This window comes from Ranitomeya imitator, chromosome 2, assembly GCF_032444005.1.
Source record: "Ranitomeya imitator isolate aRanImi1 chromosome 2, aRanImi1.pri, whole genome shotgun sequence".
Lineage (NCBI taxonomy): Eukaryota > Metazoa > Chordata > Amphibia > Anura > Dendrobatidae > Ranitomeya > Ranitomeya imitator.
In genome coordinates this window covers 829,082,641-829,101,013 of record NC_091283.1, presented here as the reverse complement: position 1 = coordinate 829,101,013, position 18,373 = coordinate 829,082,641, and the positions used below count along the sequence as shown (strand labels likewise).

The 18,373-nt window shown below is 41.7% G+C and overlaps 1 protein-coding gene across 4 annotated transcripts in view; it reads right to left on the bottom strand.

Annotated features, from left to right (window-relative positions):
* LDB1 (LIM domain binding 1) overlaps window positions 1-18,373 on the bottom strand; it is a 177,630-nt gene that overhangs the window by 65,949 nt on the left and 93,308 nt on the right. Inside the window, exon 1 of one of the 4 annotated variants that reach the window (XM_069754052.1) lies at window positions 8,822-9,171. The exons of the other annotated variants lie outside the window; for them this stretch is intronic. Coding sequence (XP_069610153.1) covers window positions 8,822-8,846 — 25 coding nt within the window. The 5' untranslated portion in view covers window positions 8,847-9,171. Of the gene's footprint in view, window positions 1-8,821; window positions 9,172-18,373 lie in introns of those variants that run through there. 4 annotated transcript variants of the gene reach the window in all.

Below are 18,373 nucleotides of genomic sequence, written 5' to 3'. Positions count from 1 at the left end.
AGTCGTCCTGATTTTATTGGTGTGTACTTTTATACGTTATTAATAAATATTTCAATTCTAGTGTTATACTCTTTTTGTGGTCTTTGTGCACCATATTTCTGGTTATGTGTATTAGCTTCTGTATAATCTCTCGCTCTACGACACTTAAACATAGCAACTATATCACACAAAGGGCATAAAAGAGAAGGGATGGACTCCCACCCTATATCATAGGCAGTAGTCGTATACAGTGTCGGACTGGGGTGCAAAGGGACCACCAGTGACTGACTTTGGGGGGCTACTCTGCATCTGCATGCAAATATATTACCCTCAATCACAAATGTATACCAAGTGGTCTGAAGAAAAACATTGCAGCGGGCACATTTTGTCTCCGTGAATCGGACGGTACTCGCCCATTCACATCTATGGGTCCGTGAAAAACAATCGGGCTGCACTTGGATGACATCTGAGTGTGGTTCTGATTTTCACAGCCTGACATACAGTAATGGAGATGGTGGAGAAACTTTTTTTTTCCTCTCTCCACTCTAATCAGAGTGTGATTAGCGTAATCGGACCAATTTCCTAGGATGGACTTGGTCAGCGCACAGCTCTTTGTAGCTGAAGACAACGGCGGTGTATATCTGCTCTGTGCTCTGCACAACTGGGGCTTGAGAGCAGAGAGGCACAGGAGACTTGACGGGTCGTGGCGGTGTAGATATTGGCGCTGTTCATCTGGAGCTTGTGAGCAGCGAGAAGGATAAGGGGCTCACTAGCTCCGGCTGGGCAGCGCAACCCCCCAATAAACCGGCCTCTCTCCTGCACACTGTTTCCACTATGCAGCGACAATTCAAAAAGAACCTGAAGACCCACCTCTTCCGACAAACCTACAGCCTGCAGTGATCCTCAACCTACTGAACCACCGCACGACCAGCTCTACCCTCTCTTAGTGCATCCTCACCCATCCCCTGCAGACTGGGAGCCCTCGCGGGCAGGGTCCTCCCTCCTTCTGTACCTGTAAGTGCCTTGTTTTTTTGCTCATGTTTATTGTATTTGTTTATATTTGTCCCCTTTTCACATGTAAAGCGCCATGGAATAAATGGCGCTATAAAAAAAAAAAAAGTACTATAATAATAATTCAGTCCACATGTGTGAATCATGAAGAGTCGCCAACCAAATTGCTCCTTTATCAAAAACCCAAAAGGGGAGGGGAAGAGTGACATTACGCCAGTTGGCGCAATCTTTGCAGCAATCTTAATGCCAGTTAGCATTACTATTGCTTTTCTAGGCAAATATGAGCAGCTGCTCCCTCTAAATTCTATCAGTGGAAAATATGAATAACTTTAAATCAATTTTTTTATATTTTCTACAATAAAAAAAAATGTTTTATTAAAGGATTAAATTTATATATATATTTATATATATATATATATATATATATATATATATATATATATATATATATATATATATATATATATATATACATATATACACACACACACACACCGGTATATGTGTGTATATATATATATATATATATACACACCGGTGTATGTATGTATACATGTATATATATATATATATACATACATACACACATATACACATATATATATATATATATATGTATATATATATATATATATATATACACACACATATACACATATATATATATATGTGTATATATATATATATATATATATATGTGTATATGTGTGTATGTATGTATATATGTATATATATATATATATATATATATATATATATATATATACATATATACATACATACACCGGTGTGTATATATATATATATATATATATATATATATATATATATATATACACACACACATATACCGGTGTGTGTATATATATATATATATATATATATACACACACACATATACACATATATATATATATATATCCCCTTTAAGACCCCCAGCTGGAAAGGGCTCTTCCCATTCTGTATCAGCCGGCTGGTCTTCTATTCTTTTGAATGGGTCCATGTAATACCACGCTCGTCCTGTAGCGGCCGCTGCAGGAGAAATGTTTCGCTGCCCAGGGCTTCCTCTGGTGATATAAGCTGATAGCATGGACCATCGATGCTCAAGCTAAGTACTCATAACAGTCACGTAAAGTAACTAAATCATACACAATAACTATTAAAAGCTTAACTCCAACCCCAAATCTTTTACAACAGCTGACAATGCCCCACCGCATCACTGCCAAATCCCCATAGTTGCCAACAGGCCCAAATTTTCAGGGAAGTGTCCAAATTTTCGAACACAATACCGGTGAATTCAGACATGTCAGTGATCTTAAGAAAGGACAGAATTGACATCAAATGCTCCCAAAAGTGGGTGCTCATGCTCAAAACAGGATAGGACTGGGGCATTTCAGAGGGGACTTGGTGACAGTAATAGTCCGTAACCAAGTACTTGTCTATTCTGGTTGAGGGTAGATTAAGACGCAGCTGTGAGACATAGGTGGACTCCTTAAAGAGAAGGCACAGATGGTTTATTACCATCTCTGCCTTCCTAACTGTTGTATATACAGTGCTGGACAAGCAATGAGTCTGCAGTAATAGCAAGTGCTAACGGCGCTTCCTCCTCCGGACCCAGCAATCATCTGATTACTGTGTATAGGGAGAGCAGGAGCTCCTGTGTTTCTAGAAGGCCCAGTCAGCTGAATTTCCACTGTAACTGGGGCTAATATAACAGTAGACCAGAGATTTAAAAGTATTTACGGTAAATTTTGAAATTACCCCAATACGTCTATTATGATCTTATGGGAGCCACAATATGTGAAATTAATAAAAAAAAAAAAAAATTAAAAAAAGCTCCTGTTAAATCCGAATCTCCGTTACTACCCATGTCTCATGAAAGAAATAAAACATGTCTGATATATAAAAATATTTGTTACAGAAAAGGGAACAAGTTTTAAAATGTATTTCAGAGGTCCATTGAGGTCATTAAAAAAATCCAAAACTCTGAAAAAAAGGGCTCGTATTTAATTTATCTTCCCAACGATATTATAATCTTTTTATTTCTATAGCTCAAACATATTCCGCAGCGCTTTACAGTTTTGCACACATTATTATCGCTGTCGCCGATGGAGCTCACAATCTAGATTCCCTATCAGTATGTCTTTGGAATGTGGGAGGAAACCGGAGAACCCGGAGGAAACCCACGCAAACACGGGGAGAACATACAAACTCCTTGCAGATGTTGTCTTTGGTGGGATTTGGGACCCAAGTGCTGCAAGGCTGCAGTGCTAACCACTGATATTGACAACAACAAAAAAAGTGAGTATGAAAATAACATGTAAAATTATTCCCCACATATTACACAAAAAATGCTACAATTATTGGAATGGACAAATGAGAAAAAATATAAAAACAAACAAAAATGTTCCTGGTCTTGAAAGGTGCCTGTGCACACAGCACGTATGGAATGGAGCTGAGCTTGCTCCATACAGTGTGGGTGCTGGATGTGTTGTACAGCCGGCACTTGAGTCTAATTGCAGTGATCGGAGATAGCTATGATTGCTGTAATTCAACACCTAAAGGTACCGTCACACTGAATGATATCGCTAGCGATCCGTGACGTTGCAGCGTCCTGACTAGCGATATCGTTGAGTTTAACATAGTAACATAGTTAGTAAGGCCAAAAAAAGACATTTGTCCATCCAGTTCAGCCTATATTCCATCATAATAAATCCCCAGATCTACGTCCTTCTACAGGCAATTCCAGATTCTCACTGCCCTAACAGTAAAGAATCCTCTTCTATGTTGGTGGAAAAACCTTCTCTCCTCCAGACGCAAAGAATGCCCCCTTGTGCCCATCACCTTCCTTGGTATAAACAGATCCTCAGCGAGATATTTGTATTGTCCCCTTATATACTTATACATGGTTATTAGATCACCCCTCAGTCGTCTTTTTTTCTAGACTAAATAATCCTAATTTCACTAATCTATCTGGGTATTGTAGTTCTCCCATCCCCTTTATTAATTTTGTTGCCCTCCTTTGTACTCTCTCTAGTTCCATTATATCCTTCCTGAGCACCGGTGCCCAAAACTGGACACAGTACTCCATGTGCGGTTTGACATGCAGCAACGATCAGGCCCCTGCTGTGACATCGTTGGTCGGAGCAGAAAGGCCAGAACTTTATTTGGTCGCTGGACTCCCGCAGACATCGCTGAATCGGCGTGTGTGACGCTGATTCAGCGATGTCTTCACTGGTAACCAGGGTAAACATCGGGTTACTAAGCACAGGGCCGCGCTTAGTAACCCGATGTTTACCCTGGTTACCAGCGTAAACGTAAAAAAACCAAACACTACATACTTACATTCCGGTGTCTGTCCCCCGGCGCTCTGCTTCTCTGCACTGTGTAAGCGCCGGCCGGAAAGCAGAGCACAGCGGTGACGTCACCGCTATACTTTCCAGCTGGCGCTCACAGTCAGTGCAGAGAAGCACAGCGCCGGGGGACAGACACCGGAATGTAAGTATGTAGTGTTTGGTTTTTTTACGTTTACGCTGGTAACCAGGGTAAACATCGGGTTACTAAGCGCGGCCCTGTGCTTAGTAACCCGATGTTTACCCTGGTTACCAGGGGACTTCGCATAGTTGGTCGCTGGAGAGCTGTCTGTGTGACAGCTCTCCAGCGACCACACAGCGACGCTGCAGCGATCGGGATCGTTGTCTAGATCGCTGCAGCGTCGCTAAATGTGACGGTACCTTTAGATGCTGCTGTCAATTATAACTTAAGCATTTAAAGGGACACTGTCACCTGAATTTGGAGGGAACAATCTTCAGCCATGGAGGCGGGGTTTTGGGGTTTTTGATTCACCCTTTCCTTACCCGCTGGCTGCAATATTGGATTGAAGTTCATTCTCTGTCCTCCGTAGTACACGCCTGCACATGCCTGCAATCTTGCCTTGCGCAGGCGTGTACTATGGAGGACAGAGAATGAACTTCAATCCAATATTGCAGCTAGCATGCAGCCAGCGGGTAAGGAAAGGGTGAATCAAAAACCTCAAAACCCCGCCTCCATGGCTGAAGATTGTTCCCTCCAAATTCAGGTGACAGTGTCCCTTTAAGAGGTTAGTAATGGAGTGAAGATGACATTGCAGCCAGAGGCCTACAGGAGGCCTCTGTGTCTGCCATGTTCATACACCTATTAAGCCTGTGGCTGGGACTAATATGAGAACAAATGTATTTTATAATGCACTGCAAAATCACAGTATTGTACTGGCGATGGCAGGTTCGTGTCCCCTAGCGGAACTAATACAACTGTCAATAAATATTATGATAAAAACAATAAAATATATTTTTTTTAAATCATGAAAGCTCACATCATCCCCTTATCTCCACAACATTGTTAAAATTTAACAATTACAAAAAATGTACATGGTGGAAAAAAAATCTAAATGGCAGAATCGCTGTTTTTTTGGTCACTTGGCCTCCCAGAAAAATGGAGCAAAATAAGATCAGGAAGTCGAATAGATTTCAGTTTAATAACTATTAAAAACTACGGCTCGTAGTGCAAAAAATCAAGACCTCATATAACTCTGAAAAAAAAGAACTCTTGGAAGGAGAGAAGTAAAAATCGAAGGCAAAGAGAATCTGCTTCCCCTAAGGCCAACATAAGCCTGGAGACAGCCCTGAATCAGCAGGTTGTGTGTGGTATTCACCTGAGAGCTGCAGTTACAGTCCATGGACAGATGTGGGGCTGTTTCTGAAAACAAGGAAGTTTTATGACGTTCTATCCTATGACTGTCTGGAGGGTCTACCAATCTAACATTAGACTTATAATAATAATCTTTATTTTTTATATAGCGCTAACATATTCCGCTGCGCTTTACAGTTTGCACACATTATCATCACTGTCCCCAATGGGGCTCACAATCTAAATTCCCTATCAGTATGTCTTTGGAATGTGGGAGGAAACCGGAGTACCCGGAGGAAACCCACGCAAACACTAACTAAGACTTCTAACATATTGATGATGAAACATAGGCTTACCACCACAAAAAAAAAAAGAGAGACCGTAAAGAAAGCACTATCACCTCCTAGCCCAAAACAGACTGTGACTGGGTTTGGTAGGTAATGAGGAGACCAACAGCTGGTGAAAACATGATAATGCTAATCTTCCTGGAGCACGTGTTAGGATGCCATGCTTCTAACATAGAGATACTGTACCTCTCCGCAGGCCATGGGGCCACAGTGTTTTTTTTCTGGATGAAATTATAAGTATTAGACTTCGGAGTAATTCAGGGCTGTGAACATTTTTGTTCTCCACGCTCAGGTTACTTCTGATGGCCCAATCCTTGAGGACCTACTTCAAAGGAACCTGTCACTTGATTCATGCTGCCCAAACCGCGGGCAGCACAAATCAGAGCCTAGCAGCACGATTGCATGTCTATTTTTCACTGAAACGCTCCAGATCTTCCCTAGTGGATGCTTTCCTGAAACGGAAAGTACTTGCAAGCAGCATAATACAAAGAATAGCAGGTTTACCCAGAATCCTTTGCAGTAGGCGGAGCTATGCAAATCATCTCTTTCCACCCCTGTCTAATCCACAGCGCTTGGAACCGCCAAGCGTGCAATGCTGCGGATTAGTTTCTAAATTTACACAGCCAACCAATTCCTACCTGTGGACACGTGTTTCGGGCTTTAGGCCCTCATCAGCACAGGGCTGGAATTGGTTGGCTGTATGGAGTGGGGCTCGGTGAGCAAGCGATACATACATGCTAGCCAACTTTAAGTAGAGGGCTTTTCGGTCTCTTTCGTCCCGCTACATTTAGCCCAACTTGGGTCTCTCCCTAAGTTGGCTAGCATGTATGTACCAGATCTTCCCAGCGCTGTTAGATGTGATTGACAGCTCTCTCGTTATGGAAGCGACCTGTCAATCACTTGGAGCAGCACTGGGAAAAGCCCACTAGTTCCGACACCGGAGTGATCTCATCTTTGGATATAGTCCCTTGGCCAAATCTTTTATCTATGTTTTTCTGAGCGTTTCAGAGAAAAATATACCCGGCTGCACGATTACAGTCTGTTTTTTTGGGGGGCAGTATGAATCAGGTGACCTGCTCCCTTTAAAAATTATCACAAGTGGAATCCAATTTTTATGACAAATTCTACTCATTTTCAACAAATAAAGTTGACCTACGAAGCATGGAATTGGACCAGAAGCATCCAATCTACAAACTGAGGCTTCAAAATTGTCCAATTGCATTGAGCCCCTGGAGAAAATTGGTGGCAGAACTCTGGTGGTCATTCATGTTCCAATAAAATATCTGCCATATTTACTCTCAAAGTTCGGAGTTGGACTTGTGATGGAGAAATTATGCCTGATAGTTGTTGGCTGAGGCTAGATGAAGATACATGCAATGGGATGTCGATGTTATTATGTTTGACATAGCATTTTTTTCATCGTTTTATCACTTTCTAGGCTTCCTTATCATTAAAAACAGCCTGAATAGGCTGTGAATGGAGATAGAGAAGACCATTTGGACCACCCATGTTCCACCAAGAACTTTTCATTGGTATCCCCTCTTCTTGCATCAATGACTATTGCTTATCCCCAGCCCCATCTTCACCAGTTATGGTCCTTCCATGGTGGTTGGTTCTAGCCAGTAATGTCTATCTCCTCAGTAACCAAGTGTTACAAATATTCCAATTCCTTCAAAATGTTCAAGAAAACTTCCAAAAATGTCTCGTGCAAAAAGCCACCGCCTCCAACTGTTAGACATGCGTGGTCAATCTGCATTTCATTTTTTAGGTGTAGTGACAATGAAGCTCTCACTTCTTACCCATACTTCTCAATGCTGCCTGAACGTTCGTGAGTCTCACTAGGAGTTTCTCCCTCAAGGATAAGAGTTGACACATCTCCTGGGAACTCCTGGACATCTCCAGTACAAGAGATTCGAGATTTCTTGTGTAAAACATCAGAATGTGCCACCATTGGACACAGCCCCGCTGTCCAGAGGAACATTCTATGGGCAAGAAATGGGGCATGGATGAATAGTGGGGAAAAAGCCTCCTGGAGAAAAAACTCTTTCCTTCAAGCCCTAACTATAGGGTTGCAACTTAGGAGAGTTTGCGGAAAGTATCAAGAGTGGAATTATTGGTCCAGAAACACTAGTGGTTACCAAAATTGATGGAGCTACTGGACGGTTAGCACTTGTTGGGTTGCACCAAATGGACAATCATATGGACTTGTAGCCATGTGTTGGTCCAGTGGCAACTGTGAAGTTTGGCTAAAATGGGAACCAGTAGCAGGTGATAGCATTGCTTTGACAGTCTCCTCTGGTTGTCGTCACTCCCTATTTATTTACCCAACGGCGATTTTCCCATATTATTTTGGAGGTATAAATTTAGGAATGATCCTCTCACTGTAATATGATAAAGTGGGGGGGCAATATACGACACAAATATACGACAGAGAGGCACAAATAAGATCGTCGTTCACTTATAATGCACCCGTAGCCTACGCAAACCAACCCCCGGCATGTGTATTACGGTAATAACGGAAGAATTATTAGCGGATCCCATCCCGGCCATATAACCCTCCTTAATATTAACCCTTTCTTCTTAGGACCATGCAAATATAGGTCGCTCCCCTTCTTACAAAGGACGATGACTTCTTTTGTAAGGTTTGCTGCATCGTCCAGACAGGACGACGAGAAGTGCCATGCGATGCTTTACGACGAAGCCATTATTTGGTGACGTCTTGCAAAACCCGTTAACCATTTCCACGACCACGGAAGTCTCCAAATTTTTGTCTAGCCGTTCCCGGAAATACTTAAAACTGCCAATGTCACTTTTCTTACCTGCTATGTCAAAGTCTTCAGCCATTTGTTAAAGGGTCCTGTACGTTGCTTTTCATCAATGAACAAACAAAAAAAAGGAAGTGGGGATTATTATTTTCCGGACAACCCGTATTTCCTCTGTGTTCACCCTTGTCGTGCACAAGTGGCCATCATGGCACAGAGCAGGATGGGGACAGGCTGTGACAGCTCGTGTTGAGTCTGTATACTGAGGGTTGTATGAACACCCCGCCCTCTACCACAGGAAACCATCTCTTCAACCTGAGGGAGAGCTGATAGCAGCCCAGCCTTACTCACCACCGCCAGCAGAACGAGGAGGTGGGGGAGGGAAATGGCTCCCCAGGGACTAAGTCAGCAATCCGCATTAGCAACATTGATAAGAGCTACTGACCCCCCCCCCCCACCACCACCTTCTTTCCATCCTTGGTACAAAGCCTAAATGTGTTCACAGATCATGGGGGTCATTCGCCAAAGACAAAGCCTTCAATGCTAGAACAAGGCCAAGTCTATTGTGCAAGGCGCTGTGCATAGATCCGTAGGCCTAAAGCAAGTCAGCGGCGCTTGTAAGCAAGCCTTGTATGTTTCCGTCATGCCAGGCGCCAATCAGCAGCACATGGTCTGGGTCAGTGGCGTAACTTGAAAGCCATGGGCCCCAATGCGAAAGCTCCAACGGGCCCCCAAATATTTTAAATCTTTAACAGCAATAGTCTTTTTTCTATAGGCCAAAGGGACTTTTAGGGCCCCCTAGGCTCCAGGGCCCGGGTGATATTGCAACCCCTGCACCTGTTGTAGTTACACCCCTGGTTTGGGTTTAAGCCCTGTACCCTAACTAGTTAATTTCTAGAAGGAAAGAAACTAAGATTCGCCAAGCCAGACATTAATCGGCAGACGGCTGTTTCAGGGTTTTTGCCCCTCAGCAGTACAGAGCCGGGTATTAGTTGGCCAGATAGGTGACTAGTTTGGCTAATATGGGATAGTTTTCCTCCACTTGGAAGAGAGCTAATTGCATGCTTTTCCCATGGAGTATCGCATATAAGACAGTCTCCATGTGCCACCTCCTCAATGAGAACCAATACCCGCTGGCCAGTGCCAATACCAACATATTTCACAACATTATATGCATGCAAATATCAAAGAAAGGTTTCTAATTCCACCAGCTGGAGGAGGTCAACATTTATTGCTCTCTCCAATAGGTGGCAGTAGAAATCCATTTACCTTCCCAGGGAACATTGCCTAGCCTCCATATGTCCAGGAGTCCCTACATCAACATGGTGCCCTCCTGAAGAGAACATTTTACTTGTAGATTGCCATCAAAAGGCCTCTCATCCAGCCATCCAATGCCAAACTTTGCACTGATGAGGGGCAAGAAGCCTGAAGCAGTTGTTTGCAAATATCCTAAAACAAGATTGGCAAGACACCGACGTGTAGGAAGGCTACCTCCATAGCCTTCGAACAGTATAACATGGAGAATGTACTCATATTGGATCCCTGCTCACAATATAACGGCAAACAATGGGCGATTTAATGTAAAACTGACTAATCTAAGACACCAGTGTAAAATCCCAGCAAATAAACAGGAAAAATAAATCGTAGTGCATTTTGGCCTATGGCCCCAATGATCCACAGCGACAATGCAAATAATTTAAAGAGCCTCTGCCCTAGAAAAAAGAAAATCTTGTCTCTAGTGCCACCTACAGGACGTTACAGACATTTCGGAAGGAGAGCTAATTTGCATATTTATTTTCCCAGGGAGCAATGCCTGCAACTGACAGATCAAGGAGGCCTGTGATTTGACCGATACTTCAGATGTTGGCAGGGGTTTAACTGCATGTGGTGGTCCTCAGACCCTGGAGAATATGAGGGTCCCAAAAGGTCCGTGGTTAGATCAGTGCTATTAGAGACTTGTGATAGTTGGGGGCCCTGTTGGAGATTTAGCATGTGCTTTCAGTTACGGCACATAGGCTGCACATAGTAATATTTCTGCACCATGTAGTGGCGATATTTAGGTACTTTATGGTGGTGATTTGGTGATTGCGGTAAAGCACTGTATGGCAATATTTTGGCCGCTATGGTTGTGTTATGTGAATACTGATGGCTTCATTATTTGGCAGATAAACAAAATGTTTTGCAAGTGGCATCACCAAACTTTAAAGAGAATCTGTTGCATTGTACATGTGGTATAAGTTTGTATGTAAAGACCCCCCGCTGTTTATATGCATATGAGTCCAGTGGGCGGTCCTTACTCAGTGATTGACAGCTATCTCCGCATGCACAGTCATTAAGGTAAGGCTGTCTATCAAATGCAAGTTTAACTGAAAATTTTCCCACAAAAATTTAAATCAATCTTTTTTTTACCTCCTGCTCTTTAAGGTCCCTTTAAATGACACTGCTGCCAACAAAAACTAAAAAATAGTTGTTTCTGCTGACAACTATTCCACCAGACCCCCCCGTACACCAAGCCTGTATAGAGAGGTGTCTGTCTGGCAACGTTTGTTAGAAAACAGGATTGGGCATGTAGAAGTTCACCATGCCCGGTCTCCTATCCCCCAGAATCTGCTGAGAGAAGAAAATCCAAAAGGACTCTATAACCGTCTGGTGGTCCCTTAACTTGGTGGGTTCTTTTTTTGTAAAACTTTCGAGTAATTTTTTTTCCCCCCACCACCCACATTGCAGCCTTTGGTTTGACCCAACTACAGTATAACAAATCCATTAAAGATGTCAAAAACTGTATGTGGAATTACTATTATTTAAAAAAATAATATATATATATATATATATATATATACACACACATATATATATAGTAACATAGTAACATAACATAGTTAGTAAGGCCGAAAAAAGACATTTGTCCATCCAGTTCAGCCTATATTCCATCATAATAAATCCCCAGATCTACGTCCTTCTACAGAACCTAATTGTATGATACAATATTGTTCTGCTCCAGGAAGACATCCAGGCCTCTCTTGAACCCCTCGACTGAGTTCGCCATCACCACCTCCTCAGGCAAGCAATTCCAGATTCTCACTGCCCTAACAGTAAAGAATCCTCTTCTATGTTGGTGGAAAAACCTTCTCTCCTCCAGACGCAAAGAATGCCCCCTTGTGCCCGTCACCTTCCTTGGTATAAACAGATCCTCAGCGAGATATTTGTATTGTCCCCTTATATACTTATACATGGTTATTAGATCGCCCCTCAGTCGTCTTTTTTCTAGACTAAATAATCCTAATTTCGCTAATCTATCTGGGTATTGTAGTTCTCCCATCCCCTTTATTAATTTTGTTGCCCTCCTTTGTACTCTCTCTAGTTCCATTATATCCTTCCTGAGCACCGGTGCCCAAAACTGGACACAGTACTCCATGTGCGGTCTAACTAGGGATTTGTACAGAGGCAGTATAATGCTCTCATCATGTGTATCCAGACCTCTTTTAATGCACCCCATGATCCTGTTTGCCTTGGCAGCTGCTGCCTGGCACTGGCTGCTCCAGGTAAGTTTATCGTTAACTAGGATCCCCAAGTCCTTCTCCCTGTCAGATTTACCCAGTGGTTTCCCATTCAGTGTGTAATGGTGATATTGATTCCTTCTTCCCATGTGTATAACCTTACATTTATCATTGTTAAACCTCATCTGCCACCTTTCAGCCCAAGTTTCCAACTTATCCAGATCCATCTGTAGCAGAATACTATCTTCTCTTGTATTAACTGCTTTACATAGTTTTGTATCATCTGCAAATATCGATATTTTACTGTGTAAACCTTCTACCAGATCATTAATGAATATGTTGAAGAGAACAGGTCCCAATACTGACCCCTGCGGTACCCCACTGGTCACAGCGACCCAGTTAGAGACTATACCATTTATAACCACTCTCTGCTTTCTATCACTAAGCCAGTTACTAACCCATTTACACACATTTTCCCCCAGACCAAGCATTCTCATTTTGTGTACCAACCTCTTGTGCGGCACGGTATCAAACGCTTTGGAAAAATCGAGATATACCACGTCCAATGACTCACCGTGGTCCAGCCTATAGCTTACCTCTTCATAAAAACTGATTAGATTGGTTTGACAGGAGCGATTTCTCATAAACCCATGCTGATATGGAGTTAAACAGTTATTCTCATTGAGATAATCCAGAATAACATCCCTCAGAAACCCTTCAAATATTTTACCAACAATAGAGGTTAGACTTACTGGCCTATAATTTCCAGGTTCACTTTTAGAGCCCTTTTTGAATATTGGCACCACATTTGCTATGCGCCAATCCTGCGGAACAGACCCTGTCGCTATAGAGTCACTAAAAATAAGAAATAATGGTTTATCTATTACATTACTTAGTTCTCTTAGTACTCGTGGGTGTATGCCATCCGGACCCAGAGATTTATCTATTTTAATCTTATTTAGCCGGTATATAGGTATAAATATATATATATACACTCTTGCAATATAGAGAGGAAAGCTTAAGAGACTCTACGTGCCTAGGCTCCCATTCTGTACATGCCAGGTCTCTAGGCAGTCCTTGCAGGGTGCATATGATCTGATGGTGGCATATGGTGTGATCATTTTTGGGTTATATTTTAATACTTCGATGTAAATTTTTACTAAGCCTAGGGGTTGTCCAGAACTTTAATATTGATAGCCTAGACTCAGGATAGGTCATCAATATCAAATTGGTGTTTGGCATGCCTATTGATCAGCAGATTGATGTCCAAAGTGTACAGAGCAAGAACGTCACAACTCCTATTGAAGTGACTGTGATCTGAGCTGCAGTAACTGAGAATGGCCACTATGTGGCGCACAGAGTTGTAGTGTAGTGTTCCTGTTTTCGCCTTTGTGGGATTGCTAACCATTAATCAATATGGGTGCTGGCTATCAGATCCCCACCAATCTGATTCTGAAGACATATCCTAAGGATAAATTCATTAATATCAAAGTCCTGGACAATCCCTTTAATTACACAACATAACAGGCATAAGTAGAAGAAAAGCATTGGATATAGAAAAAAGTGACCCCCTAACAGGCCAGTTAGTGGTCTGGTTCTGGGGATATAATATAAGGACACCCATATTCTGTACATAAGATAAAGTTGGGCGGTCACTCATCGTCGGTAATCTAAAAAAAAATCCAACGTTTTCAATCGGTGTTTTGAATGTTAACGATTGTTTGATGGTCGGGAATCAGTCAAAAGAAACAGTCGACGACGTTGAAATAATCCAATTCAGATAACTTTTATCTTATGGGTATGGGGGCCTGCAGATCAGTTCACTTTATCCTATACTTTTTGAAGTTTTTCCTTGTTTTGCATAGTCATTGTCCAGTCTTACATACATACATATATATATATATATATATATATATATATATATATACAGTGGGGCAAAAAAGTATTTAGTCAGTCAGCAATAGTGCAAGTTCCACCACTTAAAAAGATGAGAGGCGTCTGTAATTTACATCATAGGTAGACCTCAACTATGGGAGACAAACTGAGAAAAAAAAAATCCAGAAAATCACATTGTCTGTATTTTTAACATTTTATTTGCATATTATGGTGGTAAATATGTATTTGGGCAGAAACAAACAATCAAGATTTCTGGCTCTCACAAACCTGTAACTTCTTCTTTACGAGTCTCCTCTTTCCTCCACTCATTACCTGTAGTAATGGCACCTGTTTAAACTTGTTATCAGTATAAAAAGACACCTGTGCACACCCTCAAACAGTCTGACTCCAAACTCCACTATGGTGAAGACCAAAGAGCTGTCAATGGACACCAGAAACAAAATTGTAGCCCTGCACCAGGCTGGGAAGACTGAATCTGCAATAGCCAACCAGCTTGGAGTGAAGAAATCAACAGTGGGAGCAATAATTAGAAAATGGAAGACATACAAGACCACTGATAATCTCCCTCGATCTGGGGCTCCACGCAAAATCCCACCCCGTGGGGTCAGAATGATCACAAGAACGGTGAGCAAAAATCCCAGAACCACGCAGGGGGAACTAGTGAATGAACTGCAGAGAGCTGGGACCAATGTAACAAGGCCTACCATAAGTAACACACTACGCCACCATGGACTCAGATCCTGCAGTGCCAGACGTGTCCCACTGCTTAAGCCAGTACATGTCCGGGCCCGTCTGAAGTTTGCTAGAGAGCATTTGGATGATCCAGAGGAGTTTTGGGAGAATGTCCTATGGTCTGATGAAACCAAACTGGAACTGTTTGGTAGAAACACAACTTGTCGTGTTTGGAGGAAAAAGAATACTGAGTTGCATCCATCAAACACCATACCTACTGTAAAGCATGGTGGTGGAAACATCATGCTTTGGGGCTGTCTCTGCAAAGGGGCCAGGACGACTGATCCGGGTACATGAAAGAATGAATGGGGCCATGTATCGTGAGATTTTGAGTGCAAACCTCCTTCCATCAGCAAGGGCATTGAAGATGAAACGTGGCTGGGTCTTTCAACATGACAATGATCCAAAGCACACCGCCAGGGCAACGAAGGAGTGGCTTCGTAAGAAGCATTTCAAGGTCCTGGAGTGGCCCAGCCAGTCTCCAGATCTCAACCCTATAGAAAACCTTTGGAGGGAGTTGAAAGTCCGTGTTGCCAAGCGAAAAGCCAAAAACATCACTGCTCTAGAGGAGATCTGCATGGAGGAATGGGCCAACATACCAACAACAGTGTGTGGCAACCTTGTGAAGACTTACAGAAAACGTTTGACCTCTGTCATTGCCAACAAAGGATATATTACAAAGTATTGAGATGAAATTTTGTTTCTGACCAAATACTTATTTTCCACCATAATATGCAAATAAATTGTTAAAAAAACAGACAATGTGATTTTCTGGATTTTTTTTTTCTCAGTTTGTCTCCCATAGTTGAGGTCTACCTATGATGTAAATTACAGACGCCTCTCATCTTTTTAAGTGGTGGAACTTGCACTATTGCTGACTGACTAAATACTTTTTTGCCCCACTGTATATATATATATATATATATATACTGTAGGAGCACAGTACAAAAAAAATGCAAACTAGAAAATGCCTAATATAAAGTAATAATATAAAATCTAAGGATATGATGTATTTATTGTGATCTGCTCATCTGCATGCAGTGATACTAAACAAGCCCTGAACTCTGCAAGAAGAATGGCGCCACCTGTTGACAAAGTACAAGTAATACATTTAGAAAACATGAGATTTTATATATTTGTTCTCAGTGGGAAAAACAAATTAATAATCTTGTAGTTATGCTACCTTTTAATGGCCAACAAAAATAAAATAAATATTACAAAACAAGCTTTCGGGACTTCTTGTGTCTTTTCATCAGTGAAGGTTGTACAAAGCTTGATTTATAACAAGATTATTATTTTGTTTTTCCTGCCGAGAGCAATCTTTTTTCAACTGGCTAACATGCTACCAAACATATATATAATTTGTTTGGATGTTACATTGTTTGCCAGGCAGATTTTTATAATTGCAGTCATTTTTGGGGCATGCTCTAATTGTTGCATTTTGCTAATTTTCTATTGCAACACTGATCTCATGGGTAGAACTCTGTATATAACAAATCAAAATTAAAATAAAAGTTTGACAATTAAAATTGTGTGACTCTGCAAGCATTTCACATGCAATTTAGTTTTTTTTCTGAAATTTCATATAAAATTTCTTCTTAGGAAATAATAGAAATTTTATACGTAAATGCAAATGACAAGCAATTTCTATTGCTGCCTACTAGAAAAATATCACAAGTGACATTTCTGCCATTTTTTTTTTACAATTAAGTAATAGTAGCATAAAAAAGTATTGTGTGAGCCTTAGCATAAAGGTGTTTTCCATTAAGCTAACAATACGGGTGCCAGGTGTCAGATGACCCAAGAATAAGTAATCAATTTGATAATCGTCCACAACCTCTATAAAATAAACTTCCACTCTTAACACCTTTTTTTGTTTTCTTTAGTCTTAATAGTTTCACAGTTCTATTCAGATTTTTTCATATATTTTTATTTTTCTGAATATTTATTCAATATACGATACCTGCAGTCACCACGAGGGGGAGCTTATTAGCACACCGCATACAGGTATAGATTGAGTTACCATAATACCATTGTCACAGCACAGATGCAAGAGATCCCAGGGCTATGGGCTCCTTCCTTATCCCTAAAGCTAGGGGCGACCTAGCTATCCCTGCTCCTCGGATTACTTCTGATGGTGAAGACAACGGGGCCACGTTGTTTTCAGAGCTCCTAAATCAGCCCTTATCTGTCTCCTCCCCCACGCAGTGAAGTGGGGAGTAGCAGTTTATACAAATAGACAAACCAGAATAACAGGGGAATACGTACAGGGATAAATGAGAATACCATTCATACAAATATGCACTCACAAACAACAGATTGGAAGAAAAACTAAATAAGAGAGGATGAGGGTATACACACAGATACATCACTAAGCAACAGTCTTCAGAACAATACTCTAAAAGCCTCCTAACAACCAACACCTCCTACTCCAGAACCAGGCAGTATGAAACGAACACTTGCAATGCTTGCATGCCAGAGGCAAGTATATATTGCAGAGGAGAGTGGTCAACACTGAACAGCTGAGACCATCAAAGCAGGAAAGCTTCCAGGAGCTCTCAACTGAACAGATTGACTCCTGCACTGCTAGCAGAAACCTGCACTGTTTAATATGAAAGTGAAGTGCTTAACTGAGTGCAAGAGTAGAAGAAAAAAGACCCCGTGGTCCTCTGGCCCACTCTGTCACGGTTAACTCGTGACAGTACCCAAACCTTCTATGAGAGACCTCTGAAACCTCAGAGCTGAGTGTATCAGGGTGTGCCACTTGAAAAGACCGGATGGATGCATCTGCATGGACGTCAGATTATGGTGCCCACACTCTCTCTTTAGGACAGTAACCATTCCAGTGTATCAGATACTGAAGCGATGGACGAACCAAGCTATCTGAAACTCCAAATTCCCATTGAAATGACCGGGAATGGAGGTGGTGGTGATGGTTCAGAGGACGCAACATATTTTTTAAGTGAAACACATTATGAATCCTAAAGGTAGATGGCAGAGCAAGTCGGAATGCTACAGGTTTGATGATGGCCACAATCTTATAAGGACCGATGAACATGGGTCCCAGTTTCTAAGAAGGAACCTCCAACTTAATGTCCCTCTAGGACAACCACCCAAATCACCAACACCCAGGTCCGGACACACCAAACGTCTCCGATCAGTCACACTCATAAATTTGGACCTCATCCTCTTCAAATTATTCAAAACCCCTTGCCACACAGATGTAACAAATTATGAAAATCGTTCCTCTTCACGTATTGCCGAGGAACGATTCCTATTAAAAGAGAGCAACTGAGGATGAAACCCGTAGGCCACGAAGAATCGGGACTTACCAGTAGACTCATGACAACACTTATTCACCGCAAAATCAGTTAGAGGAAAGTAGGTAACCCAATCCTCCCGATTCTCAGACACAAAACACCTAAGGCTCAAGATTCTGGTTAACACGATCAGTTTGCCCATTAGACTATGGATGAAAGGCTGA